Genomic DNA, 25810 nt, shown 5'->3' with positions numbered 1-25810 from the left:
TTTCTTAGCCTGTTGGCTTAAGGGCATCAGAAGCCAGAAGTAACCAGGCCAGGGAGAAGACTGAGCTTATAGTTCGATGGAATGTTTATTGTGATTCATGGCAGGAGTGCTCCCCCTATGGAGTCTCTTCTAGAGGCCAACAGACTTTAAGGTTGTGAGAACAGGAAGCAAAAATCCTTGTAGTAGGTCACTAGGAATGATACCCTTTTCTACGCCTTGGTTCTTGGATCTGTGGATCCTTGTTATGGGAGAGACTGTACTATATATCAGATGCTGAATCAAAGCATATACTGTCTTCTGGGGAACCCTGTCCTTACCTTCCAGGCTGCTGCCACTTAATTGGGGCTATGCCTATGATTTCAAAAGGTCATTCCATCTTCCTGTCAGGCATCTGTTTCATAATAGTGGGAAACATGATAAGACCAGTGGATTCCATAACCATGAGCCTGCTGTCACACTTCTCTAGATGTCAAATGAGTTTCTTGGTTAGAAGAAATACCATGGTGGTTGATAAAGCATTCTGTAAATCCATGTGTGGTGGTTCTGGCATTATGTTCAGGAAAGGTAAATTTATAGCTAGAGTAAGTATCTACTCCAGTAAGGACAAAGTGTTGTCCTTTCCACAGAGGAAGTGGTCCAGTGTAGTAAATCTGCCACTAGATTCCTGGTTAGTTATCCCAGAGATTGGTGCCATATCTGGTGCTAGGTATGGGTCTCTTCTGTTAGCAGATCTGGCATTCAATACGGCTTAAGCCAGGTAAGCCTGGGTGAGTGGAAGTTCATATTGTCAAGGCCATGCATAATCTTCCTCTCTGCCACTTCCCATGGCCACTTTGTTCTTGGGCTCATTGGGCAATGACAGGAATGACTGGGGGGAAGGGCTGACTGTCCACAGAATGGACCATCCTAGCTACCTGATTATTGAACTCTTTAACTGAAGTCACGTTTGATGAGCATTTACATGGGATACCAGCATCTTCTCATCCTTCATCCATTTGGAGAGATCTATCCACATTATTCTTCCCCAGATGCATTTCTCACCTAATTTCTAATCATGCTCTTTCTATGTCCCTGACCAACAAGCCAATCTGTTGGCTAAAACCTATAAATCAGGGAGAAATCATATATCTGGCTATTTCCCCTTTCAAATAAAATATATGATCATATATACTGCCTGAAGTTCTGTCCACTGTGAAGATTTCCCTTCACTGGTGACTTTTATGGTTGTCCCAGAAAGGGGCTATAATGCTGCATCTGCCTACTTCTAGGTGGCACCTGCATAATAAAAGAGAGAACCATCAGTAAGCCGACTCTTATCTTCTCTTCCTCAGTCAACCAATGATAGGGCACATTCCATGAGGTTCTAGGTGCATGCTTGGCAGCATAGCAGGGGTCTGTTTCCACCAAAGGCCAGGTGGACATCCCTGGTCTGGGCTGCCACATGGGGACATACTGATGTCTGAGGGCTGTGCAGAACTGCCTCCCTCAAACCTGGGCATCATGGGAAAGCCCTGGTCCTGGGGGTGTGAGAGCAGGAGAGATGGCCCTACCCCTAGCCAGCTGCAGTACTTGGGAGAGTGAGACCATACTTTGAAGGAGCTGCTGGTGAGTTGCCCTGGGGTCATGAGAGCAGGAGAGCTGCCCCTACCCCTCACTAGCTGTGGCTCTATAAAGAGCTGGCCCTGCACCTTACCTGAGTAGAATAGTAGAACTGACCCTGAATGTGGGGAGTTGCAGGTGAACTGGCCCCTGAGGGCATGAGCGTGGGAGAGTCAGCCTTGCCTCTTGACTGCTGGGTGGTGACACTGAAGGCAAGGGAGAGATCCCTTCTCCTCCTTTTTGCCCTCATCACCTGCCAGAGGTGGGAGAGCTGGCCCTGCAACTTGTCTATTGTGTGGGCAATGGATAGATGTCTACCCCAATACTTGCCCCTTGCCACCTACAGCAGGTAAAGAAGCTGAACCTAGAGTCATGAAAGCAAGAGAGGGTCTCATTAAGTCACCCAGACTGGCATTGTTTTTACTCTGTGGCCCAGGAAGTCCCTGGAGCTTGTAACCCCCAACCCCTTACTTAAAGTCAAAATCTTTAAAGGAGTAATAAAATTAACATAGGTCGTGAGCATCCAAATGCCTCATGTAGCAGGAAGTGACAGATATCCTTAAACAAGGAGGAGGTCGAGAAGCAAGTATGTATGCATCCTTTGCAGGTATGGGAGATGAGCATAGAGGCACAGGACAAATACAACACTTGCAATGTGAAGAGAAACCTCAGGATGGAGCTGACTTACCAGCACTTTGATGTTAGAGTTGCCCTGGGAACAGAGGAACAGATCTTTACATAACTACAGCTGGCTTTTACACAGCTATCAGGGATCTGAAAATTCGGTGCTCATGCTTACCCAGGAGGTGCTTTATGACTAGCACCATCTCCCAGGCCCAGAAGAAAAGATCGCCCTCTAAAACAGCTTGTTCATTGAATTGGTTGTTTCTACTTTAGGAAACCTGAGAGATGGCAAGTGTCTAAGGAAAAGGACCAGTCATGTCTCCAGTGTTTCCTCACAGCCACTTCCCAGTGGCAGTTTTCCCTTTAAACTTTAATTAGCTCTGTTCCCGCTCCCCGCGTACAGGCTGTGCCTAAGTACTTGGATACTCACATTAATTGATGGGACTAGTGTTAATTGATTTAATTATTGCTCTATTGTTTTGGCAGTTATGTGTGTTTTCAGTCTTAAACAGTGCTTCACTGAATCTTTGTTTATCAAACGTTTTCTGCATTTTGAATCTTTTCTTTTCTAGTGAGTCCCAAAAGTGTGATTTCTAAATAAAAGGGTATGGTCAATGTTATGACCCAGATGCTGTTACCAAATGACTTCATCCAAAGGGTCACAGTTTACATTCCCACTGGCATAATAAAACCACGGATGCCCTGAGGCTGCAGTGATTTGTCTGTCCCAGGAACAACAGAATTCTCTTAGTAAAACCAATGCTGAGGATGTCTTCAGAGAGAGAAGTTAAGTTGTGGGGAATTTGCTGAACTGGGCAGTGTCTCCAAGCTCTGGACCAGGGATGCTCTTGCATTCTCCAGCATCATCCCAAAATGCCCATTTGGAAGCTGACCATCTTTGATGCCTATTCTTTGAAGGGATAGTACTCCAAGGAGGAGCTGGCCAGCCCCACTTCCTTCTCCTTCGGAACCTTCAGGTATCATAGCATCTTTCTTGGGTTGCAACTCATCTCCCCCACTCTTGGTTTCTCAATTTACTCCTTAGGATCTTTCCAGAAACTGTCTTTGGCAGTTCCGAAATAAAAGCCACCTGGAGACCAAACAAACAGATACAATCACACTTAGAAAGCCATCATTTCCCAGAGGGACTGTTTTCTCGACTCATTACTTTCACTACTTCTTTGGGAAGCTCCTGCAATTTAGGGTTTTCCCCATGTGAAACAGTTAAAACTGCTAATGCTTAGAGCACGTGCGCCTTCACCTCTCACTAAGGCCTTTGCTTCTCGTTCACAGGTCAATAGAGAAAGAACATGTGCTTCTGGGAGAATTCAATAACTAAAGGCAAATAAGGTTGAAGCATCAACTGGGGTATGTGCATCTCTAGTGCTCCCAGGAGGCCAGGCCAGGGAGCAGGGACCCATCTGGTTTCCCAGCTTATGTCTTAGGACCCTGGGTGTTTACCTTCCTGGGATACTTGTATGGAGCAGTCACTGTCTTCACATGGTCCTGGAGTTCCTTGGTCAGGGCTTCTGGATCATGAGAAGCATAGGCTGGAGAAAGGACTATAAACGCCTTTACCACCTGCAGGGAGAAAACCCCAGAAGGGGTCAAGCCTTCAGGAATAATACTTTTCTCCTCAATCTGGTCTTGTGCCTATGTGCCTACTTAGACTTAAACATGAGGGTTCGACTAGATCCTTCAGCACAGACAGTGGCATGAACAACACTGTTTTCCCTGTTTCCTGCCTGTTCATACTAAAGGACTGAAGCATTGGCTTTTATGGAATCATTTGGAGCCTCATCTTCCATGCCGTACTTATAATGGCTCCATTAGAAGCCAAAACTGATTCCTGTAAGAGGCAAAGACACTGGAGGAAGTACCTTCCCAATGACAGTGGCCCTTTACTTCCAGGTTTTTCTGCAGAAGGATAGAGGGGTAGGAGTTGTTCAAATGGGACTGAGAAAAACACAGCCATGTTCAAGGGCCTCTGGTTTTTGGAGAGTGCTGCATGCAAGTTTACCATCAGCAAACCTGGAGCTATACTGTTTCTGTTTCAGTCATTCCAAGGGGCGTTCTGCACCTTGGCTTTGTCTGCCCAAGTTTCTCCTGGAATTTGCCTTCTGATAAAGAGGGAACAATTTTTCAAAACACAATTCCTAGGCTGTTGAGATAGCTCAGTGGGTAAATGTGTTTGATGCTGAGTCTGATGACCTGAGTGCATTACGTGGATTTTAGTCTACATGGTTTTATTCTTGCAAGTTGTCCTCTGACCTCCACACATGTGCTGTGGTAGTATGCACATTTATATTCTCTCTCTCTCTCTCTCTCTCTCTCTCTCTCTCTCACACACACACACACACACAAATAAATAAATACATTTGTAAAACACCTATTCTCCTAGAAATATCAGAGGCTACACCAATAAAGTCTCACCAACATGGCTGCCTCAACATGAGCTGAACATGGACAATACCAATAGACAAGCCAGAGTAGATGCGGAAAGCCCACAGGCGCCAACACTATACAAAGAATTACAGGCAACTGGGGAGTGTGATGAATGGGAGAAATAGTCTTCCCCAGGGAAGAGCACACCAACTGGTTATCCAATACCAAACAGTCAGTCCTGAAAACATATATACAAGTAATAGTGTTATACAGACTGAGCAGGTTATATTTAGGAATATATATGTATATACATATATATATGTAATAACAATTAATGATAAAAGAGGCCATGAATTTTAAAGGAGGCAAGAAGGGGTATATGGGAGGGGTTAGAGGAAGGGAAAAGAAGGGAGAAATGTTATCATATTATAACCTCAAAATAAAGTAAAAAATACTTTCGGATAGCAACGGAAGAGCTTAAAAGGCCACTTGGTTGCAGATCTACACCAACATTAAACTCTGCACACTTCCCAAACTTTAGCTAAGGTGTAGTTCTCCTTGCACACTTTCCAAAGGTGTGAGCTCACTATCATTTTGTGTTCAGACAAACTTGGCTTTTAAGAAGAGCTATCTTTTACTATGATTACTATTAAACATGAATTGAGCACCTATTGTGTGCCAGACTGTGCTCAGTCGCATTTGGATTGCTTGGATTGTCTGCTGTCCAAATACAAAGCTAAATTTTATATTTTCCCACCTTGTCTTTGTAGAGTGTATTTATGCTTCTAACAGAGGTTAATCAGGAATGTGTGACTGCAGGAGGAGTTTCAGCTTTGTGGTTCTAGGGGTGGGGCTGAGACCAAAGGAGGGATATGCCATTCCACATTCTCCTTGTTCCTTTGGGTGCTAATAAGTAGAAAACAATGAAGTTCTGTTCTAGCCTGAAGGCTTACCTCTCCCCGAATGGGATCTGGGCTGCTGACCACAGCAGACTCCAGGACAGCTGGATGCTCAGCAAGTGCACTCTCTACTTCAACAGGCCCAATCCGGTAGCTGGAAGAGAAAAGTCAACTTTTTCACATGGCTTCCCTTCCTCCACGGATGCTCAAGGAAGGAAAGAGCTAAGCTGACCTTGAAGAGTTGATTACATCGTCATTTCTCCCCAAGAACCAAAAGTAGCCGTCCTCGTCCATATGTGCTCGGTCCCCAGTGATGTAAAAGTCTCCTTGCTCTGATGCTCCTGTCTTCTCAGGATTGTCCTAGAAGACAAGGGAAGTCCATGGAGGATCATTTGAGAACAACCATTTAGGCCAGCCCCTGACTGGGGAGCACACCAGAGATCAGCCACCCCTCAACAGCTACTCTATTGGTTCTCAAGGCTTAAGCTGTCCAGAATTTCCTACAGGACAGGAGGCTGGATTTATGACTTCCCTTCCTTCTTTTAATTAAATGAGAGCTGTCAGGTGGGATTCAGAGCAACCACTCATGAGCATCCTTAGAAGAGGTGAACCCAGGAGGCAACACACAGGGCAACTAGTGCTGGATAAGCAAGAACACCGAGACCAGGAGACAGAAAGTAAAGGGCTTGAAACCCCAGTGATAGAGTAAAGAAAATGTCAAGTTACTATTCTAAAATTACTTGCATGTGTGTGGATGCCCCTCCCTCTCTCTCTCTCTCTTTCTCTCTCTCTCTCTCTCTCTGTGTGTGTGTGTGTGTGTGTGTGTGTGTGTGTGTGTGTGAATGTGGACAAATGCCATTAGTGGAGGTCAGACAGTGTCAGGTGTCAGTCCTTCCCAACTTTGTTTGCACTGCATGCACCAGGATAGCTGACTCATGAGTTTCTGGGGATTCTCCTGTCTCCTTCTCCTCTTAGGAGCTGGGATTTCAGACACTCGTGCTACCATGTGGAGCTTTAGGTAGGTTCTAAGGACTCAAATTCCAGTCCTCAAGCTTGCAAGGCAGATGCTTTACTCACAAAGTTAACTCTGCAGCCCAGTTCCAAAAATTCTAAGTAAAAAGTTACTATTTAGTAGAAAGGAAAACTTGCTAATGCATGCAAAAATATGGATGACTGGCAAATAAATTATCCTGAGTCTAAGGTACAAAATAAATGGCTCTTTTGTGATTCCATGTACAAATTTCAACAAGAAAGCAAAATTGCTATATAGTAACTATTTATAGTTGCTTTGTGTCTGAGATAAAGAAGGTTGATTGTAAAGGATCTCATGCAAAGGTGAAAGGTTTAGGCAGTGTTCATATCTTAACTGCTGCAGTGACCACACAGGTACACATTTTCAGAAGTCACTGGACTGTTTACCTGCCATAGGTGCCTTTTTAAAAAGCAAGTAACTTTTATCTACATTCAAAAATACATTTTGAGAAAAAGCTAGGCTACTAATGAGTATCTAAAATGTGTATCTTAACAGCATTCTGTAAGGCAGAGAGGCCTGAAGCTCTTATTAGTCTACAGTACATTAAAGCAGATGTAAACAAATGGAAAGACAGAAAGAACGAAGAGGAGCTGGTGAGAAGGATCAGTGGGTCAATGTGCTCACTACTAAGCCTGATCATCTGAGTTCAATTCACAAATCCATATGGAGAAAGCAGAGAACTGACTTCCCCAAGCTGTTCTTTGTCCTCCACACACATGCTCTGGCACATGCACACGCACACACACACACTCACACAATTGATTAGTGTAAGAAAATTAGAAAGAATGGGTGTGAAGTCAGCTTCCTCTGGGTTGATTTATCGACTTAATGCAGAATAAAATTAAATTGCTAACAAACATGTACATGCATCTTGACAAGTTGATTCTAAAATGCACATTCAGTCAGCTAAGTATATAAGCTACATGGTATCTCTGTGACAAGTGGTTCTCATTCCTTGGCTGCACTTTTGAATTTCCCAGGGGCCTGGCTCTCATCATTCCAAAATTTAGTTGATTTGGTTTAAGTGGTGTGTAGGCATCAGTAATAGTTGAAGCTTCCTGGGTGTTTCTGATGCACATTCAAGTTTGAGAGTGTTACAGAAAAGAATATGAAAAGATTCTAGCCAAAGTATGTCTAAAGGATAGATAATTACTATCTTATTTTGGAACCTTGGACTGAAATCCAAGGATACAAGTTCAACCAACAAATCAAAAGAAACATCTTGAAAACTTGGTCTGACACCACCTTGCAGTTGGCTCTTTGATAAAAACCTTCGCTTCTTTGAACTTAACTTTTCCTATCTCCTTTAATTATGATAAAGTTGAACCAAAAAAAAAAACTTTTAGCCGGGCAGTGGTGGTGCACGCCTTTAATCCCAGCACTTGGGAGGCAGAGGAAGGAGGATTTTTAAGTTCGAGGCCATCCTGGTCTACAGAGTGGGTTCCAGGACAGCCAGGGGTACACAGAGAAATCCTGTCTCGAAAAAAAAAATTATGATGAAGTTGCCACTCTCAACACACTCTGTGCTCTCAACAGACTCTTGTTTAAGCATAGAACCTTGCATATAAGTTATGTGATAAGGCATTCCACTTTTGTACCTTCTTTATCAACAGCAGTGTCCCTGATCAATAACAATAACAACCAACTTAATGCAGTTACTACAAGGGTTACACTACAGGTATTTCTGAAGATTTGTCGTGCAGTGATTGTGGTGACTCCTCACAGCTGTTCCCCACAGTTTACCAGATAGCAGTTGAAGAAACAGAAAGGTCTAGTAGGTTTGATGCGGACAGCAATATTTCCCTCTTTTCCTGGAGGCAGGACGTTGCCTTCTTCATCTACAATCTGAAAGAGAGGTCATAGCATGGCATCTGAGCATCCTTTATACAGCCAGGGTACCCAAAAGCCCACCCTATATCCCCAGAACGTAGATTTCTCTATGCACTGTCAGCAGAGGGTGCCTACCTGCACATCGTAAGGTGGGCTTGCTTTCCCCATAGATCCAGACTTGATTGTTGAGCCTCTTGAATTGCCACAGATGACAACCTGGAGAGAAACCGGTGTCAAACAGGGAAGCCTCATCCTCTTGTTTCCTGGTCCACGTTTGCTGTCACCTGCCATCTGGTTCTCCTTCCTTCTCTTTCTTCTGCCATCCTTCTTTTCCTTACTTTCATACTCTTCCTTTCCTTTCCCTTGTTTTTTTTTATCTTCTTTTTCCATGGTCAATGACCCTTCATGAGGTACTCATGGTGTTCATGGGTGGAGAAATAAATTGTGTCATTTAGCTCAAAGATTCACTCACTTTCACATCTTGCCAAGATGATTGTAGTGTTCACTGCTTAAGATTTTACTAAAAAAGGCATTGTGGGCTATTCTGGGGTGACAACTTCCTTGAGCAATTATGAGTATTAATCTTTGTTGCACAGCTAACCATTGAACTGATCGAAGGGTTCCCAATGGAGGAGTTAGAGTGAAGACTGTAGGAGCTGAAAGGGTTTGCAGCCCCATGAGGAGAGCAACAATACCAACCAACCAGAGCTCCCAGGGTCTAAACCACTAGCCTGGGAGCACTTAGGGAGGGATCCATGGCTCCAGCTGTATATGTAAGGGCATAGGTGGGAGAGGAGGTCCTTGGTCTCATGAAGGCTGGACACCAAGTATGGGGGAATTCGAGGGTGGGGCGGTGGGAGGGGGGTAGTTAGGGACACATCTGCAAAGAAGCAGGAGGAGGGGCGATGGAATAGGGGTTCCTGGGCGGGTTGGGGAATGGGGTAAGGGGATAACATATGAAATGTAAATAAAATATCCAATAAACAAAATAAAAAAAAAAGAAAGAAAAAAATCTTTGTTGTCAACTGGATTGAATTTAGAATCCACTAGAGGGCACTGTGTCTCTGAAAAGGGGAAACAATTCTGAATATGCGCGTGATGATGGACCAGATAGTTTGTCATGGCTACAAGAAGAGTAATCGTAGATGGCATCCGGAAAGCTGCCTTGCAGGGCCACGGCATATGGGAAATTACCCATACGTCCCTTAAAACCAAAAGGAAGCATGGCTAATGGCCTTCCACTGCCAGTTTCAGTGCCCTTGAGCCAAGGCAGTTTCTGGCAGGTCAGGGAGAGGTGAGGAACTGCTGTCGGTCAGCGATCTTCTATGATGGGCTGAGGGCTCTGATGAGGTGGCCTGAGACACCAACTCACTGTTTCTGATTGTCCGTAGCCTTCATGGAGCTCCAGGCCTGTCTGGCTCTTCCACTTGTCCCGCACATCAGGGTTGAGGGCCTCTCCACCAGTCAAACAGTGCCTCAGGCATTGGAATTTGTACCTTTCTCAAGCAGGGAGACAAGGCCATCGATGTCATAAACATTCCTACCTACCCTCTAGCATTGCTATAGGTCCAGAGCCCCGAAGTCACTAAGGTAAGGTCCCTTCTGTACCACAGCCAGCTCCAAGTGATCCAACCTCTCTCTGCAGCTGTTGTCCACAGAGGCAAATTGATCCTATCTGAATTTGGGCTACAGTCAGATTCATATGATAGGTCTGGGCACATCAGTGGATTGTCCAAATTAATCTACTTAAAAATAAACTGACAATAAATCCATAGAGGCAATGATCTGATTGAAAGTAATAAATCAATAAAAATTTTAATAGATTAAAAATAGCCTTTTAAGAATTTCCCAATTGTGAAGACTGGGTATAAAATTTCCAGAGATATTAAATAAATAGCAACCTGTCTGTCAGTTCAAACATTACACTAAATATAAGTACATTTTGGATTATTTTCTTCTCCCAGTCGTATTGCAATGATTCAATTCAATTACTTAGTATTGCGAAGCAGAATCTAATTGGTGTTGAAGAATTACCCAGGGACTGCTTCCAGCCAAAATAACAGTGTGGAAATATCCATAAGAAAGGAACAAATGGGGTAGATTCTTATATTTAGAGGAATACAGTTAGCATCATGCAAGTGTTCTTTTCTTTGGAGTATTTACTGGCCAGGAGTATGATTAAGGACACTGCCTTGGGAGAGGAGAGATGATGGAGACATGGCTGGGATTTGTAAGTTACTGAACGAATGATGAGGGGACTCACTCAATATTCCTGCAAATAGCCCAGCCCAACTAGTGGATGCTGTTTGTATTTGTCCAGAATAAGAGCCATCCACAGTGATGTCAGCTTCGTTTGGGTAACCCAAGGCAGATACCTAGCAATGGCTGGCTTGGGTTAACTTGGGTTGGGTGATGAAGTGAGAGAGCTTGTTAGTCTAAGCAAATGAGCAATCTTTAACTACCAATCCTATTCTATAAATGGTTAGTGGAAATCCAACGATCTCTGTGACAGAAGTCACAGAAAATGCTAAGGAACTAGCCTGTTCCTTATACCTGTGTGGCGGTATATGGTGGCGATACAGTTTACCTCAAGTGTTAAAATTTCGGACTGGCTTAAATTCTTTCAATTTTCTCTGAGTATGAATTCTGAAGATTCATAAAATCATCTTTTAAAGCTTAATGTAAGATATGTAGGAGTATGTGGTGTGTGTGTATGTATGTATGTATGTATGTATGTATGTATGTGAAACACAGCAGATAGTGACAAGAGAGGCACATGAAGATGAAAGAAAAAGACAGAGGTGAAGCAAGAAACTTCCAGGAAGACAAAGATAGAGAAAGAAGGAAAAGAGTTAGGTTGAAAGGTGGGTGTCTACATGGGTCCTCATATGAGGACCCTGTAAGTGTCAAGCAGAGGCTGTACCTTGTCAGATCCTCTTGTACAAGTAGCCGGAAGAGGGTTGGAACACAGCAAATGGTGGTTATTGGGAACCTGCAGAGAGTCTAAACAAAACAAGAGGAGAACAGTTTTCTCAGAGACACTCAGGTGAGATGGGATGGGTGAAATGGATTTTCACAGTCTCATTGACAAAGCAGAGTAGAAAACTGTGCACGGCATCTACTGATCAAAGTGACCTCCATGATCCACTTCTAGCACTTCTGCCTTTATGGGGGTCTCCTCTTACACTGCTCCAATGTTAGTCCATGGGACCAACAGCATCCTGTTGACATGGTGGGAGTTGCTTGAGTCATTAGATTATAGAAAGAGGACAGCTTCTATCTTACATGCTCTTACCTCTCTCCCTCTCTTGAGTGACTCATTCTGGAGAAGACAAGGTACTAGGTTATGATTACATTCTAGCTGTCCTCAACAGACAGTGAGGAAATGATGCCTCTGGCCAGTATTCAATGGACAATCAATAAAACTACAATTCAGAATGTAAACAGATGACCTAGGGTTAACCATGCTCTGAGATGACTGCATTCCTAGATATGATTGTAAGAAATATTATTGGAGATTGTGGGAGATGCCTCAATCAGTGAAGCATAAGAGCCCCAGTTTGGTCCCTAGAACCCAACCCATGAGAAAAGGAGTCAGGTGTGGCAGTATATGCACAGACAGGTAGATCTCTGAAACTCACTGGCCAGCAGTGACAGCCCAAAAGACAAAATCCAGGTCAAAAATAAGGTGGGTACCACCTTAAGAATAACATTTGAAGAGAACCACTGAACTACACACACACAGACACACAGACACAGACACACACAGACACACACACACACACACATTTACCTGCATTCATGCGAACACACAGAAATATAAATTATTCTTGGATATATATGTCATGCATTTACCCACCTCACTTATTTTTAAGGTATTTGTCCTCTGAAACCGTCCATCTTTGGAATTATTTCACATTTCTAATTGGATCTGTGTACCCATTATGCAATAAATTCTCATTACCTTCTTCCCAGACTCATGGTAACCACTAACCCATTCTAGCTTCATGAACATGACTGTTCTAGGTACCTTATATAAATGGAGCCATGTAGTGTTTGGCCTTTGATGCCTGGCTTCTTCACTTAGCATGAGGAACTCCAGATTCATATTGTAGAGTATCAGAATTTGCTCCTTTTTAAAGGCTGACTAGCGCTCACATGTGTGTGTGTAACACACACACTCGCACGCGCACACGCACACACACACACACACACACTATATTTGGTTTACACTGTCAGTTTCTGACGAGTGCTTGGGCTGTTCCTGCCTTTTAGTTACCGTGAATCGCAACAATGCTGCTGTTAGTATGGGTGTTCATTGGTGAGATCTTGACAGCAACTTTATAAGGCTTCTTTTCTCCAAAATCACCTGGTATAGTTGCTCCCAGATTCCTTATCATAGGAATTGTGAGATAATAAATGCTTGTGTTAAAGCTGCTAACTTTGATAGATCATGAATATAGTGTCATGGCCAGGGACAGTGAAGAGAAAAGTTGCACAGGTGGCTGACACATCCTCCATGAACAATAATGGGAAGTGAATAGCAGCTAGTGTATAGGAACACGGTATCTTTTTGTTCTCATGACATCTTAGAGAGTGAGACTCAAAGAAGTCAGGAGACTAGGCTGAGAGTCCAAGTTTGACCAATGGAGAAGCCCATACACCTTGTCACATCTGACCCAGCTTGTCTCAAGGATGGGTATGGGGAGATAGGCTCATTGATATCTCACGGAATGCCATTTGGAGGAGAGAGCAAAGGTATGCAGTGTCTTCACTTGGGATGTCACTCTCCCTCCTTCATGATAAGACCCCAGGAAAACAAGACAGGGGGTACCGGGTCTACAGTTGGCTGAACGACTCACAATAAGGCACAAGGACAGCGCACACACTCTGAGGACTAGACTTCGGATTTTACCTAAAGTTTTGACAAATAGCTTGTGTTTTGACAAGAGCATAGGGAAGAAGGTGATGGAAAGAGAGGTGTGGGTGCAGTAAAAAGCTCTGACAAAGTTTGGAGAGAAGAGCTTTTGTGCTTAGGGATCTATTTTAAGGTAATGATTGGAGGTTGTTAAACGGACTGGAACAGGATGACAAAGGCTCTGAGTGAGTTTGTCGTTAGATTCTTAATTTGCTCATGCCACCATAAAACATGCATTCCATTCATCCTATTGACACTCAGGACACAAGAGGAGATTCAGAGCTTGCCATGGTGGCATACACTCGTAACCTCCACTCTTGGGATTCATGCAGAAGGCCTCTGGTTCAAGGTTATCCTGGGTTACATAATGACTCTGTTTCAAACTAAGGGCTGGAGAAGTTACATAATGATAGGACATTTTCCCAACATGTACAAAGCTCAGAAGCCCAGCACTAGCTTTTTCTTCTTACATTTAGAATAGTTTTGGCATCAACTCGGGGCAGCTCATGCACAAAAATGCAAGCTCCATTGGACCAGGCAGAGAAGAGAGTCCAGGCTGCCTTCACCCATCCAGTGTCAGTTGTGTTCCAGAATATGTCGGACTCAGTCAGGGCCATCCACCTCCTGCCAAAAATGAGAGGAAGTCAGAACATGCTCATCAAAGCTCCACCTTTAGAATGGATTATATTATTCACATCTGATTATTTGGAAGTCAGAGTGCAGAAGGTACCATTTAAGCTTGTCAAATCTAGACAAGATCCATCAACTCAACTGTGAGATCAACAAATGGATACTCAGCACTTTCTTTGAACTTTGTGTCATAGGCTAAGAAGACAAGTTAAAGGAACAGATCCTGTGCTTCCTCAAAGTAAAGTCTTCAAGGCCCTACCTGACTAACCCTCTGGTTCCTCTTTGACCTTCATTTCCATATTTTTTCCTTCTCCAGTCTCTTCCCTCTGTTCACTCACCCACCTTGTATTTGAACCTTCTAGACAAGCTGTTCCAATACCTTCCACTGGCCACAAAACCCAGTCCATAGCTGCACTGGGAATGTTCCACCATCTTGGGGGCCCCTGTGGTTCCACTGGTGAAGTAGATGGCCACTGAATCTCCACTTCTTGTTCTCACGCAGCTATGCTCTGGAGATGCTGCTCTGGAGAACACAAGGACATGAAGAGGCACTGATAACAACAGTCCAAGCAGTCCTAAAGATATAACAGTGAGAGGATTGTTTCACCATATCATGTATGGAGTGCTGTGTGGAGTCTTGTGCTATCTGCAAACCAAGGCTGTAAGATTGAGACTCAAAATGCCCAAATGACTTATTAGAGAGATCCACAAAGGTTGGGTAGATAGTTCAGTCAGAACAGTGCAAAGGAGAGGATGTGGGTTTAGATCCTTAGAACCTACAAAAATGCTGCTTGCATCTGTAATTTCAGGCTTGGAGATGCAGAGACAGGAAGATCCCTGGAGCACACTGGGCAGCCATTCTACCTAGATGGTTTGCTCCAGGTTCAGTGAGAGACCCTGTCTCAAGAAAATAAGGCAATGGAGACTATTACAGCAAAATACCTAACGTTAATCTCTGGCTTGCACATACGGGCACACATCTACATGAACAAGTATACACACACACACACACACACACACACACACGAAGATCCCTACCTACTTCTTTAAGGACTTTGTGGTAGGACACATGCATTCTCATGCATGTAATCCTGTCCATCCATGAACAGTCTCCTTCCTACCTCAATTCTCATGTAAGGACATTTTTTCCCTAAATGTTTTCTCAAAAATTAGGGGTTTGAGATTAGATAATTACCCAAGTTCTGGGATTTGAAGATTCAGCTAGCTCCTGGTTCTCAAGCCTGGCTGTGTCTTGTGTTCTCTGAGTTAACTTTTGAAAGCAATTCTGTTACTTGTGCTCCACCTTGGACAAAATGAAATCAGAACCTTGGGTTTTTTTTTGTCTTTTTTTTTTAAAGTTCAGATAATTTTAATAACAACCGAAATTAAAAAGGATATATTTAGGTTAACCCGACAACTCACCGAAATGTCATGTGTTGAACATTAGAAATGAGGAATCTTCTGGCTTTGATTCAGATATGTCAGACTAAGTAGGACAGGTGCCGAATTACACAAATTTGTATTTATTCAGGTGCATCTTCTCACAGAGGTGGACACTCCAGGCTCAGGAGTCCAGCTCTTAGTGGCCTTTTTTTTTTTAAATTTCTATCTTTGTTTTGTTTTGTTTTTAATTTTGTTTTGTGACAGGGTCTGGCTTTGTAGTTCAGGCTGGCCTCAAACTCACAATCCCAAATGCTAGAGTGACAGGCATGAGCCACCAGGACAGGCATTCTGGTCTCTGTTCAGGACAACAATTTTAAACTCATAGACCAATGCCCACCACATTCTTGTTACAAAGCAAAGTAGCATTGACTGTACCCTAATTCTGACTTTAGTCCTCTTTGGCATTTTAGGTGAGTCATTTCCCATTTCAAGACTGTTTAATCGCCTGTAAAAATAAAATTACACCTTGTGGGGCTCCTTTCAAGGCTTAAGCAGGAAAATTTCTTCTTTAGTACAGTGTTCTGAGCACCAAAGGCAATGTCAGCCACAGAACAGGCATTATTAAATCCTTCCTGCATGAATAAATGCAGCTGAATGCTTATTTAACACAGAGCCTGGCATACAGCAAGCACCAATATAAGGCAGCCTTTTAATTATTGACAGCTTTCTGTGAACCAGATATATCATAAAGTTTAACTTATATACTCTGGCTAAGAATTCCAACAATCTTTGCCACCGCGTTAGAGGAGACAGGGATACAGCCACACACCCAGTAACTGAGTGACCTTGCACACTGAGGGGGGCTCACAGGATGATGTCTCAGGTCAGCATCTATTTGGTTCAGTCTCCTTGTATTCAACCCTGCTGCAGATAAAAGAAAATGCTCAAAGTCTACCTCATTATTATTGTCCTGGAAGGTCCTAATTTACCTCAGGAGTTCGCGGAAATTGAGCCAGCCTGGACGGCTGGTGTCAGACACCAGAAGCTTGGTTTGGAGGGAAGGGCAGTCAGCACTGATGGCATCCACTTGCGGAGCTAGGGTGTCACTGGTGATGATGGACTTGGCCCTGGCAGCCTGCAGCCGGTACTTGAGATCCTTCGCTGTCAGCTGGGAGACACCTGGGATCATGACCACACCTTGGGTCACCCAGAGAAGGGAGATTGTTAGGAGAGAAGGAAGATCCTAATGTAAAGGACAGAAACAAGTAGCTGAGGAGGGTTCGAACACCTGAGGGAACAAAAATGGTAACAAGGAAATCCCAAAGATGTGGAGCGCTCGCCTGCGGTAAGAACTACCTAGGCTTTGTATCTCTCCATTCTCACAATTCTCAGAGATGGATGCTGTTGTGAGAAACAGGACAGACACTAGAAAAGAGACTAGGTCTTCATACTTTCCTGACTTAATTAAATCAAATAGAATGCCCAAGAATACATAGCAAACGTGTAATACAACTGGACTTGCAGAGATGAAGCAGTATTTAACCTGCTTGTCCTGGCTAGTTTTATGTCACCTTGACACACACTAGAGTCAGCTGATAGGGGGAACCTCAATTAAGAAAATGCCTCCATAAAATCAGTCTATGTGCAAGTCTGTAGGGTATTTTCTTAAATAGTAGTTGATGGGGAAAAGGGTCCAGCCCATTATGATGGGTACCATCCCCAGGACTTACCATTCCTTCAGTGATGGACTATAGTGTGAAAGTGTCAGCCAAATAAAACCTTTCCTCTCCAAGTTGTTTTTGTGTGTTCCACCACAGCAATAGAAGCCCTGACTAAGACACTGCGAGTCCATGATCTTGAATAGATTATATTATATTGCTGAAACAACTCCTTATTTCAGTGGTTTTTCATGCTCTTCAGATGAACTGTTGCAATACATCCTGTGTTGTATGTGGATCACTTGCTGATAAATGAAGGTAGGGACTCCAGAACACCCACACTGTTTCAACCAAATCTGTGCTAAGGGTGGCAGAGTCCATGCACCTCCAAGGAGGAGGAGTAAGTATGAGGGGCAGACTTGGCATTTGAAAACCCTCAATATCTCAGAGTGCAGATTATTAGTATTTTCCATAGAGTTCAACATACTCACTTGTGGAGAAAAATAACTAGTGAGAACAGGAAACAGAGGAAAAGGTCACTTCAGCATAGCATGAGAGCAAAGTCCATGATCTCACTACCCTTTGCCCTGTCTTCCAAACATACACTCTAGTGCCCAGTATGAACACTCTGGGTTGAATTGTGTTTTTCTTTTATGCATATATATGTTTGGGTGCTATGTGTGCATGTGTGTGTATGGGTGCTATGTGTGCATGTGTGTGTTTGGATGCTATGTATACATGTGTGTGTTTGGATGCTATGTATGTGTGTATGTGTGTATGCTATGTGTGCATGTGTGGGTGTTACATGTGCATGTATGTGTGTGGAGGGGGTCAGGAGACCCCGCAGGTGTCACTCTTTAAGTACTGTCTACCTTGTTTGTGAGACAGAGTCTTCCATTGCCTTGGAACTTGCCTAGTGGCCCAAGCTGGCTGGCTGTTGAGCCCCAGGGCTCCACCTATCTCTGCCTCCCCAAGGCTGGGATTATGAATATGTACCATCACACTTGGCTTCTTTTCTTTTTAGTATGGGTTCTGGGGATCCAACTCAGGTCTTTGTAAGCTAGCCCCCAGCCCTGCTGTGCTTCTTTATTGCTCGCCTCTGTTATCACACCCCACAGAAGTCATTTGTTTGCTATGCATTAGGAACAGAGGCCCAGGAAGATGACTGACAGCCAGAGCTGTCAATAAGAGGAAGTCAATCAGTGTAACCGGACAAGAACATATGAGGAAACTGTAGGGATGCAGGACTGTATTGACTTCAGCTTTGATCTCTTCTGCTGCGCTGGAAGGGAGGCTCCACCTCACATAACATGAAATGTGGCTATGAGTATCAATAAAAGCTATAGGTAGGCGAAAGTGAGATATTTGGTAGCAAAAGTAAGAAACACTCTGACCAAAAGTTTTTATCAGGAACAGATCTCTTAGCACAGTTCCCAGCACATAGTAGGTGCTTAAAAACTGCAAGACTCCTTATGCTTCAACCCTTACTAAGCAGTTGACTTTTAATTCACATGTCATTGTCTGACCACTGCATCCAATCTGGTCTGTAACTGTTAGGCAAAGGAAGAGTGAACCCCATATGGGATTCTCTTTGATCTGTCTTCCAAATCTTGTGGGAACTGCAAAGCTCTGGTGGGCAGTGTCAGTCCTATGAAGTGAGTGCTGACCTTGCTCACTGACCTGTTCGCATACAAGCCACGCTGAGCAGCCACCAATCTGGGAGTCTCGGAAGCACCAGCATCATTCTGTCTCCAGGTTGCAGGCCACACATGCCCGCTAAGACATTGGCTGCCTTCCTGGATTGTTTCCCCAGCTCCTCAAACGTCCACTTGACTTCTGTTCCTGAGCCATTCACCCACCAGAATGCAGGATTTGGGGGCCGGTGCCCTGTCTGGACAGTGGGTGCACCCAAGAAAAAAATAGAAGCCATTATTGAGTGGTTTTGCTTATTTGTTTTTTAAGGAAAACATATTTTTATAGTAGTCATGTCGAATAGTTCCTCCTATATATTGTTTGTTGCCATAGGAGAAGGATCCCTTTTAATTGGACAAAAGGGGAGGGAGAAATATTGTGGGCTGTCCTGATGCTATTTGTATTCTCATGCTAATTCTGCTTCCTCAAGAGGGGTTACCCCTGATGAGCAGCCCATCATCACATACTCAAGTGATCTCATGGGAATGTTCTCCCCATTTTAACTGGTCAGTAATGGCTAGAGCCTGTGATTGGGCAGTGGAGAGGAAAGGTGGGACTGGAGGTTTGAAAGTGGGGGTAGGTGGAAAGAAAGAAGAAGATGAGCGGGGAAGGAGAGAGGACAGAGAAAGAGGAGGAAGAAGCCATGATGGAGCAGAATCATGTGGCCAGGAGAAACCACAAGTAGTAAGGGGTCTTATAGCTGGGGAATAAGTTAGTATAGTGTTAGATCTGCCCAATCTAGGCTCATAGCTTATGATTATAATAACTGGATTGTGTTTTGTGTATGGGCTTATTGGGGTTGGAAATTACAACAACATAGTTATCTAATCACCGAGTTCAAAAATCAAAATAATGGGCCGAAGGTATGAGTCAGTTAATGGAGTGCTTGCTTGACACACGTCAATTCCTGGGCTCAGACCCCAGTACTGAGTAAACAAGCCAGGCGCTGTGTAGCCTGCCTGTAAGCCTAGGATGTAGGAGACAGAAGCAAGAGGATCAGGAATTCAAGATCATCTTTGACTACATAGCAAGTTTAGGACTAGCCTTGTCTACATGAGACCCTCCTTCATAAAACCAGTCAAACACAAACCGAAAAGCTTGCCCTGTCCATGTAGGTCAGAGACTGGTCAGTTTTATTTGCTACTTACATATCCTCTCAGTGTTGAGTTATGCAAACTTAAGCAAATTTACCATACCAATTTTTTAATGTAAAAGGTAAGATGACTTACACTGTTCCATGTTCCTTCCTGTTTTTAATTAAACCATTACTCACTTCACCTACAAATCACCACATAAAAATACACATCTCCTTGGTTTTAGAATAGTTCTGCAAGGTTGTATAACTGTATTATTTGTTTATTGCTTTGATAAAATGCCATGACTAAAGGCAATTGAAGAAAGAGTTTATTTTGGCTTGAAGCTCTAGAGAGTTAGATGTCCATGGGAGAGGGAGAAGGAGAGGGGAACACTGGGAGATGTCTGACAGCACAGAGAAAACAAACTAGAAGAGGATGAGATCATACACTCTGAGACCCTGCCCAGGGCTTATCAGTTGTTTTTCAGGCACATGCAAGACCCTAGGCTGCTCTAATCACACACTAGTTCTGAGATACACAGGAATGAACTGGAGGTTTTCAAAGTCCATACACATTTCTCAGTCCCTAGCCTTTCTTTTCTTTAGCTTCCCGTTTACTCCACTAGCTTCTGGTTTATCTTCCAGTTGGCATACGGATATCTAACACTTCATCTGCGACATATAGTCACTTTAAACCACTTGCCTACGGTTGTTTTTGACAAATGGCTTCCTCAGAATAGACTTTCCTTACTGGTTGACTTGGGTCAAGTCTAGACAGCTTTACAATAGTGACACCTAGTCAGTCGGTTGTTTCAGTATCAGCTGGTCGGTCCTGAAAACATGCATAAAAGTAACATCCAGACACAGCAGGTTATATTTAGGAATAAATGTGTCTGTACATAGACATGTATACATGTACCAATAATGAAAATGAGAGCATACCTTTGGAAGAGAACAAGGAGGGATGCATGGGAGGGTTTGGAGGGAGGAAAAAGAAGGCAGTGAATGTGTAACTATATTATAATCTCAAAAGGAAAAGGAAAACACGGGGGAAGTAACGCCAAATAATGTTTAATCTTTTGAACAAACTTCAGTATCATTCTTTGCCTTCTGAGGCTGTCAGGCTCCACTGGGGTAAAGGACTGCTGTTTTCCAGGGCCTCTGGTTGACTAGAGAATTGGGTCAGAGTCAGGGAAGCTTGAAATGCTCCCAGGCTTGCTGTTCAGACTGAGGCTCAGGGGATTGCAGGAATAAACCCTTCAGCTGCCAATGTCTCTGCTTAGTTCTGGAATTCTGGTTCTTAGTCCTTTTTAGTGTTACATTGGTCACTGAGGCTTTCGTGAATTTGAGAACTTTTGAAAGTCCTCGTTTTCACCATTTATATGGCCTACTCCTGAATTTTTGTTTTTATCCTTAGAAGACCTGTAAGAGCCGGGCGGTGGTGGCGCATACCTTTAATCCCAGCACTTGGGAGGCAGAGGCAGGCGGATTTCTGAGTTCGAGGCCAGCCTGGTCTACAGAGTGAGTTTTAGGACAGCCAGGGCTATACAGAGAAACCCTGTCTCGAAAAACAAAAAACAACAAACAAACAAACAAACAAACAAACAAACAAAAAAGAAGAAGACCTGTAAGAGTGCCCCACAGGCCAGGTGTTGTAGCAAATACCTCTAACCTCAGCAACTGGGAAGCAGAAGAATCACGAGTTCAAGATGAGGCTGTGCTATGTGGCCAAACATAGCTCAAAGATATCAAAAACAAATGCCAAAACAAAATTCCAAATTCAAAAGCTAGATAAAACATTGGCCTAAGATGTGCAAGGCTCTGGACTTTGTCCTCAGCACTGGAAAAGAAAAGCAAAGAAGGAAAAGAAGAGAAATTTCCCGTAGAATGACAGAAGGGAACTTGCTCTTTGCAGGTAGCTAAGGACGGAACATTCTGGTTTCTGGACACATCTGCTTCTCATTTAATGCTCACTACAGCTTGGGGTAGCCAGTGCCAGATGAGGAAGCCAAGGCCTAGAGATCTCAGGGAACTTGTCCAAGTTCACGCTTAAGCATGTAGATGATACAAGCCTAGTGATTGCAGAGGCTGCTTCTGAGCCTCACTCCTCCTTACTCTGTCTGTTCCAATTTATCACAGTCAGTAATATTGTTGCATCTAGTGCTGTTAACAGTAACACAGATAAGATAGGGATCCTGGACCACTTCTGAAAGATAAGAATGCTGCTACATGCCTGTGGCACCTGGAAGTCTGAGGCAGGAGGCTTGCCATGAATTCAAGGCTAACTTGGGCTACAAGTTGGCTATACTTTCAGGTCAGCCTGAGTTTCAGATTGAGACTGTCTCAAAAACAAAGAAACATACTCAGGAGGCAGGCAGGCAGGCAGGCAGGCAGGCAGGCAGGCAGGAAGGAAGGCAGGCAGATCTCTGTGAATTCAAGGCCAACCTGGTCTATATAATGAGTTACAGGCCAGTCAGGGATACATAAACTCATTTTTGTTGTTTGCTTGTTCATTTGTTTTTTTTTTATTTTTGAGTAAATAAACAAATTTAACACTAAAATTTCCTTGGGATCAAAACTTATATTATCTTATTACCAATAAATTATTCCTATCAAATATAAAACAGAGAGATAGCCATAACACACACATAGAAAGGGAAATAAAGAAGGAAGCATGTACAGAGAAGACACACAATAAAACGAGGCGTTTGTATTTGCTAGCTTCTAGGTAAAAAGCTTTGACCCTGAGCCGCTGTTTCTCCTACTCAGAAGGGGAGAGTGTGAGACACAGAATATCATCATAACGTAACACCCTTCTGCTTATAGGATCCATCAGAAGAGGATGAAGAACAGACACAGATGTCCTCTGTGATCTGGGCTCAGACCGAGTGACACTTTAAGCACACTGTTCAAGGTGTGTCTGGCTTGTACCACCTGGGTCTAATTCATCCCCTTCAGGCCTCAGACTTAAGTGCTAACCGTTTCAATTTTAGGACTTGCCAAGTTGCCTGGTAACAATGTTGCAATGTGCTTGTCTTACAGTCATGAGTCTTACTGCAGTATGTGGGGGACTTGGCCCACGTGGGACACCAAGGCAGGGTGAGCCTCACCTTTTCCAGCTGACTCCACACGTCCAGCACATCATGGGCAAAGTTGAAGTATTCGGGCACTGGCTGCCTCCCCAGGTTGATGGCTTCCCAGGTGGCTACAACCTCAGGGATAGGGGGTGGTGGTGGCTGTGTGTGAATCCTGCAAGCTCCCCAGGAACTCCTCAGAGCCTGGCAGACAAGGCCTCTCAGCCATAATCTCATGTCTTCTGTTACCTTCTGTCTGTCACCAAAGAGGAGAGACTGTAATGTTTAATTCTGGGATTTGGGTTGAGGAGGAGTCTGTGACCAGCCCTGAAAGTGGCAGCATGGCTCATACTAACTGTCATTCTGCTGTGACACTGGAAGTATCTTTTCTCTGAACCGGAAGTCCTCTCCTACCTCTCCCTGTATCAGGGTCTGCATGTATCTGAGGTCATTCATTCATAGCCCACTTCTTAAAACTCAGGCCTTCAAAGGGATCCCCCAATGACAGCAATTTTGCTGTATTAAAAAAAAAAAAAAGGTAAGCATGCATTTTGTGTGTTTATGTGCATGGATTGGATGTATGTATTGTATGTGTATGGATAGTGTGTATTGTTTATGTGTGTTGTATAGATGTGTGTTCAGGTGCACATGTGTATTCAGGTGTGTGTGTTGATGTACATGTAGGAGCCTTGTCTGTTGTTCTTGGGGCACTGCCCTCTTTTTTGAGAGAAGGTCTCTCATTGTCTTCTAATTCATGCTAGGCTCTGCTGGCTGGCCAGTGCATCCCAGGAATCCACCTGTCTCCAGCTCCTCCGTGTAGGTTCTGAGATAGACTTAGGCCCTCATACTTGGAGGACAAAGATTTTACTGAATCTCCCAGGCTCCTTAACTCACATCTTAACTGTTTTAACTGATAAACAGCTTTAGAGGGCACTCTCTGACATGTCAGCTAATTTGTGCAATGTGTGATGGTCAGATCAGTGTAGTTAACATGGCTGGCACCTCAAACGACCTAGCTCTGCCCAGTCAAGACAAAATGATAGCCACATATGCCACTCACAACTTTATAGCACTGAGATGCAGGAAAGTAAGAAGCAAATTAGAATAATATACCCTACTTAACCAGGCATGTGAACAACAGATCATGTGTATTTTGTACCAAGACTGCAAGCACACTGTGTGCTTCAGGTAACACAGCAGCTAGGTGTCTTAAGTGCCCAGAGCTGCCAGTGGGCAGCTCTGTTTTAGGGTCTTGCTGCTCAGGGTATGGGGCCTTGGAGCATGAGTGGTCCCAAGACCTGTGCCTCAGCTCCCACCTGTGTGTGTTTGTGTGTGTGTGTGTGTGTGTGTGTGTGTGTGACTCTGCATGTTCACAGGATGCCAGAAGGATCTGTAGCCTGGGGACACTCTTAATTTCAGTCCCTTGGGCCAAGTTCCTTGAGAGATAGATAACAGAACAAGGTAACAGTAGGACAATGATAATGTGTTTCAACAGCAGGAAAAGCCAATACCCACAACCACTGAAGGCTGACTGTGCACACAGCATATTGGGAAACAAAAACCCAACAATAACAATAACAACGACAACATTATTTCACACTAATAAATTACCCACGCTCCTGAAACTAACCATTCATGCTCTTGTAAGCAACCCTAGTTAAACTCACTGGGCTCAAGAAATAATAACTTAGAAAACCAAAGATGTCAGAAAGGGACTAGTTGGGGGGGGTGGAAAAGGGGGAAGAAAGGGAGAGGAAGAGGAGGAGGAGGGAGAGGAGGAAGAAGAAGAGTAGGAGGAGGTCAGTGGGAAAAGGACAAAGGTGGCAATGAGGTGACTAGGATGAAAAAGCATTTTATCCATGTCCAAAAAGCCACAGGAAACATTATTGTGTATAATAACATATGCTTAATCAACAATAAGAATTATTTTAAGAAACTTTTCATTAAGCCCTGTGACAACTCTATCCCAAAGCTACTTTCCTCATTAGAGGAGGTGACTTAGAAGGGAAAAAGTTACTTCTGACTCTCACTTTCCAGAAAAGTCTGTGTTCCACCTTTGTCTCTTAGCCACCAGGTTTAGAGCCTCAGATATCCCAGACATCACTCCTGTATTCTGCCCCAAGCCTGTTTCTTTGACTCTTCACTTCTTGATGGCTGACCGCCACAGCCTTCAGGCCTTTCCCCACACTTTCCTAAGGTCACATCATGTCATTCCTATCCTTGATTTAATCCCCAAAGGACTCTAGGTAGGTGACACTTGTCAGTGAAGGGTTTCTTGCTCAGTTACCTTGTTTTAAAATCTGAGGCACACAAAAGGCATCTGTGTTCCACTTCAGCAGCAAGGCAGACCTAAAGCCTCCTGAGAAGATTTCTCCAGAAGCTGATGAAGGCAGGATTCTGACAGGGAACTTTAGCCCCAAGCACAGCCTGGAGAGAGCAAGATTAGGAGTCAGCAACTTCACCTTTCAGAGGGTCAGGACACTGTGAGCTGGTGGCTCCCAGCCAGGGTTTCCCAGGCACACAGAGCCTGCAAGATTAAACCCTGGCCTGGAGTCAGCCTGCTCAGGACTGGTACATGTGCTCCCTGGAATTCAAGTCAACAACTAGAAACTTGAATGAGAGCTTTATTCTGCTTTAAAAGAAAGGACATGAAAACCAGATCCTGTCTGGTTTTCTCAAGAGTGCCCCTCCCCCATCCCCAATGCCCTTTGCCCAGGGCTTACAGATAAAAAGTGACCCTGAAGGAGCAGCTGGGCAAAGGATGCGAGCAGGATTCTTTGAGCTAATGGAACGGCTCTTGGATGGGGGCCAAGGCAGCACAATTGCATACATTTACTGGACAAAAGAACTGGATCCTACCTAAATAAAGCTGTTGAAATGAGATAGAAAGCTTTCTAATGTCCCCTACTTCCTCAAGGATCAAACCCAAAGTTGTGACACAGGTGCATGGCAGGCAGGCAGGGAGGCAGGCAGGCAGGCAGGCAGGCAGGCAGGCAGGCAGGCAGGCAGG

At 43.9% G+C, this 25810-nt stretch overlaps 1 protein-coding gene across 3 annotated transcripts; it reads right to left on the bottom strand.

Moving 5' to 3' along the window:
- Positions 1 to 1990: 1990 nt before the first annotated feature.
- On the bottom strand, positions 1991 to 25314 carry Acsm5 (acyl-CoA synthetase medium chain family member 5). 3 transcript variants are annotated; one of them, XM_028764177.1, is made up of 14 exons: positions 25088 to 25314; positions 22837 to 23056; positions 18640 to 18850; positions 16291 to 16498; positions 14298 to 14441; positions 13759 to 13912; positions 11294 to 11373; positions 9743 to 9866; positions 8506 to 8586; positions 8284 to 8385; positions 5740 to 5867; positions 5562 to 5661; positions 3685 to 3804; positions 1991 to 3313 (listed from the first exon to the last, which is right to left on the bottom strand). In XM_028764177.1, exons 2-14 carry the CDS (start codon positions 23035 to 23037, stop codon positions 3230 to 3232), a joined length of 1737 nt encoding a protein of 578 aa, XP_028620010.1. In that variant the 5' UTR covers positions 23038 to 23056; positions 25088 to 25314; the 3' UTR covers positions 1991 to 3229. The 3 variants fall into 3 exon arrangements, with proteins under 3 accessions (XP_028620010.1, XP_028620011.1, XP_028620013.1); XM_028764178.1 differs by having other exon boundaries at positions 22837 to 23052; positions 25088 to 25258; XM_028764180.1 differs by lacking the exons at positions 1991 to 3313; positions 3685 to 3804; positions 5562 to 5661; ... (5 more) ...; positions 13759 to 13912; positions 14298 to 14441 and having other exon boundaries at positions 16272 to 16498; positions 25088 to 25270.
- Positions 25315 to 25810: the final 496 nt, after the last annotated feature.

Source organism: Grammomys surdaster, unplaced genomic scaffold (assembly GCF_004785775.1).
Source record: "Grammomys surdaster isolate TR1022 unplaced genomic scaffold, NIH_TR_1.0 142, whole genome shotgun sequence".
Taxonomy (NCBI): Eukaryota; Metazoa; Chordata; class Mammalia; order Rodentia; family Muridae; genus Grammomys; species Grammomys surdaster.
Note: the sequence above shows the minus strand (reverse complement) of the source record. Positions and strands in the feature narration are given on the sequence as shown.

Excerpts from the sequence above, each read along its gene's own strand:
- Acsm5 (XM_028764177.1), bottom strand. The coding sequence starts at position 23,037 with ATGAGATTATGGCTGAGAGGCCTTGTCTGCCAGGCTCTGAGGAGTTCC. Across the intron at positions 18,851-22,836 it reads TGTGGAGTCAGCTGGAAAAG|ACAGGGCACCGGCCCCCAAA; the intron begins GTGAGGCTCACC and ends CCCACTGTCCAG. Across the intron at positions 8,587-9,742 it reads GCTACGGACAATCAGAAACA|GTTGTCATCTGTGGCAATTC; the intron begins GTGAGTTGGTGT and ends GTTTCTCTCCAG.